General features: G+C 65.3%; 1 protein-coding gene across 1 annotated transcript; it reads left to right on the forward strand.

Annotated features, from left to right (window-relative positions):
- Positions 1–404: 404 nt before the first annotated feature.
- PTF1A (pancreas associated transcription factor 1a) lies at positions 405–2,151 on the forward strand. Its single transcript, XM_041768037.1, has 2 exons — positions 405–1,232; positions 1,643–2,151. The coding sequence occupies exons 1-2, from the start codon at positions 449–451 to the stop codon at positions 1,843–1,845; spliced, it is 987 nt and encodes a 328-aa protein (XP_041623971.1). The 5' UTR covers positions 405–448; the 3' UTR covers positions 1,846–2,151.
- Positions 2,152–3,170: the final 1,019 nt, after the last annotated feature.

Here is a 3,170-nt window from a genome sequence, read left to right on the forward strand (position 1 = left end):
GGACGGACGCCCCCGGGAGCCCCGCAGGTGCCCCCGGGAGCCTCGCCGGCGGGGCGGGCCGCGCGGGCCCCGCCTCCGCTTCGCCCCGGGAGCTCCCACTGGGAGGAGAGCCGCCCCGGCCCCCGCGCCGCCGCCCGGGCCTCGCCGCCCCCTCCCCGCCGGCGCCGGCACCCGCACGCGGTGATTGGCTGGCGCCGCGGGTCCCTGGCACGCGCCTGTGGATGTAGTTATAAGAATCCTCGCGTGCCGGCCCTCAGCTCCAGCGAGTCGGCGCAGCCCTCCCCGGCGCAGCGCGGGCCCGGCCAGAGCCCAGCGGCCGCCGACACTGCAGGGAGGCCGGGGGCGGGCAGCGCGCCCGTCCGCCCCGCCGCCCGCGCCCCGCCCGGAGGGAGGGGGCCGCCGCGTCCAGCTCCCGGAGGAGCCCCTGGGGCCCGCGGCGGCGCGGAGCATGGACGCGGTGCTGCTGGAGCACTTCCCCGGGGGCCTGGACGCCTTCCCGTCGCCTTACTTGGACGAGGAGGACTTCTTCACCGACCAGTCCTCCCGGGACCCCCTGGAGGACGGCGATGAGCTGCTGGCCGACGAGCAGGCCGAGGTGGAGTTCCTCAGCCGCCAGCTGCACGAGTACTGCTGCCGCGACGGGGCGTGCCTGCTGCTGCCGCCCGCGCCCTCGGCCGCCCCGCACGCGCTCGCCCCGCCGCCCCCGGGGGGCCCCGGCGAGCCGGAGGGCGGCGGCTACTGCCGCGCCGCAGGGGCGCCCCCCGGCGGCTTCCCCTACTCGCCCGGCTCGCCGCCCTCGTGCCTGGCCTACCCGTGCGCGGGGGCGGCGGCGCTGTCCCCCGGAGCCCGGCTGCGCGGTCTGGGCGGCGCGGCGGCGGCGGCGGCGGCGGCGGCGCGGCGGCGGCGGCGGGTGCGCTCCGAGGCGGAGCTGCAGCAGCTGCGGCAGGCGGCCAACGTGCGCGAGCGGCGGCGCATGCAGTCCATCAACGACGCCTTCGAGGGCCTGCGCTCGCACATCCCCACGCTGCCCTACGAGAAGCGCCTCTCCAAGGTGGACACGCTGCGCCTGGCCATCGGCTACATCAACTTCCTCAGCGAGCTGGTGCAGGCCGACCTGCCGCTGCGCGGGGGCGGCGCGGGCGGCGGCGGGGGGCCGGGCGGCGGCGGGCGCCTGGGCGGGGACAGCCCCGGAGGCCAGGCCCAGAAGGTCATCATCTGCCACCGGGGCACCCGTAAGTGCGTCCGCCGGCCGGCCCCGGGAGACGGGGACGGGCACGGGAAGGGCCCGGAGGGGCTGGGGGAACCGGCCCGCGGGCCGACCGACGGGCCGAGAGGTGACGGTCCGTGGGCGCCGGCGACCTGGAGCACGGGGTGGCGCCTCGCGGGGCGGGGGCGGCGGGGCGTTCCGCCTCTTGACCGCGGCTGCGAGCGCGTGCGTCCCAGACTGACTTGCAGCTCCGGGGATTCCGGGGAGGGGGCGCTGGGGGGCTAGGGGAGCGGAGGAAGAGGGTTCGTTCTAACGGGAACCAAAGACGCCCGTCCCGTCGCGGCCGCGCCCAGGAGGGGATCCTGCAGGACCGGAGGGCACCGCTGGGAATAGAGTTGGACGTTCATGGTCTGTTTTCTCTTCTCACCTCCTCAGGGTCCCCCTCCCCCAGCGACCCGGATTACGGCCTCCCTCCCCTTGCAGGACATTCCCTCTCATGGACTGATGAAAAGCAACTCAAAGAGCAAAATATTATCCGAACAGCCAAAGTGTGGACCCCAGAGGACCCCAGAAAACTCAACAGCAAATCTTCCTTCAACAACATAGAAAACGAGCCGCCCTTTGAGTTTGTGTCCTGAGAAGTCCCAGACTCGCCTGAGGATCTGATTATGTCTCTGTGCATATTGTACATGTAAATATCTATAATGTAATTTAAGAATCACATTTTTTTCTAATGGCAATCAACTGTTTGTTATTTATCTATTTATTATCCTGTCGAGTTAATGAAATAGACGATCTCTTTTTAAGTATATAATTTATATAATTTATCCTGATTTTCTAAAAAATATGCAATAGCCTATGATCTCCCCCAGCACCTTTGGCAGACCTCTGCGTTGTTGGAAGAACTCTGGCCGGAAAACGTCATGCTAATTTATTGCCAGATATGGCTTATTTCTAAGCGACGTTAATAAATGCGATTTACACCTTTTTCTAAAAGTTATTTGTTTCATATATGATGAGGGTAACTATGTTTTTAGAAGAATTAACTTAGTCTGTAAAAGATAACTGAACCAGACATGCAAAATGTAGCTATCTAGTAATAAACCTCGTTTTAGTTCGATTTAGCTGAAAGTGGGTGGGTGGGCTGGACGGTTAGGCCCCAAGTCTCCAAGAGGACCCTCCATCTGCATTTGCTGCCCTACATGGTAAATTTGGCCTGTATTTTTATCCTATCCTCCAAACACCCTAAGAGGGAAATAGATCATGGTGTATTTATTATTCCCATTTTTCAGAGGGGAAAGCCAGGGCCGGGAGAGGAATATGTGACTTACTCAAGGTCACCTCTACCCTGTCGAACCATAGGGCTTGAGGTGAATTGGGTCCAGGGAGAACAGGAGGCTACTTTCCCGGCTGGCCAAGGGAGGGGGGCACCGGTGCTTCCAAGGGCTGCCCTTGAGCTTGCCCTGTGACCCATCCCTTCTGTAGTAACAGCATTAGGTATGTGGACCTCGGAGGACTCCTCTCAAAGGAGATGGGGTAGACGACTGTGCCAAGGCCCGGAGACCCCTCGGATGCCTCCCAGCAAAATCCAGGGTCCTTTCAATAAGGCGAGGAGCCCGCTCCTCCGCCACTCGTGCAGCTGAATTATTTTTAAAACCGACTCGGTTTGGTCTCCAGCAGAATCTCGTCTTCCTTGGCAAGCAGCCTGGGGAGAAGGCGAGCGTCCCGAGGAGGGAGCCCCCTAGCGAAGGGGAGAGGCGCCGGGGCGCGGCCGGGGGCGCTCACTGGGAAAGCCCCGGAGACCCGGCTTCCGCGGGTCTCCTGCGAGGCTGCCCGGGGCCTCGGGGCTCCAGGGGCGCCCTCCGCTGTGGGCCCGGGGCCCCGCGCGCGCGGCGGGCGCGCACCTTGCCGCGGAGTCACGGGCCCCCGCGCCTGCAGGCCCGGCCAAGGCGAGGTGCCCAGC

The sequence above is a fragment of the Vulpes lagopus genome, chromosome 8 (assembly GCF_018345385.1).
Source record: "Vulpes lagopus strain Blue_001 chromosome 8, ASM1834538v1, whole genome shotgun sequence".
In the NCBI taxonomy this organism is placed as follows: domain Eukaryota; kingdom Metazoa; phylum Chordata; class Mammalia; order Carnivora; family Canidae; genus Vulpes; species Vulpes lagopus.

What these genes read in the sequence shown, in the direction of transcription:
- PTF1A (XM_041768037.1), top strand. Translation starts at nt 449, where the DNA reads ATGGACGCGGTGCTGCTGGAGCACTTCCCCGGGGGCCTGGACGCCTTC. An exon ending in CATCTGCCACCGGGGCACCC is followed by an intron (nt 1,233 to 1,642) that starts GTAAGTGCGTCC and finishes TCACCTCCTCAG; the next exon opens with GGTCCCCCTCCCCCAGCGAC.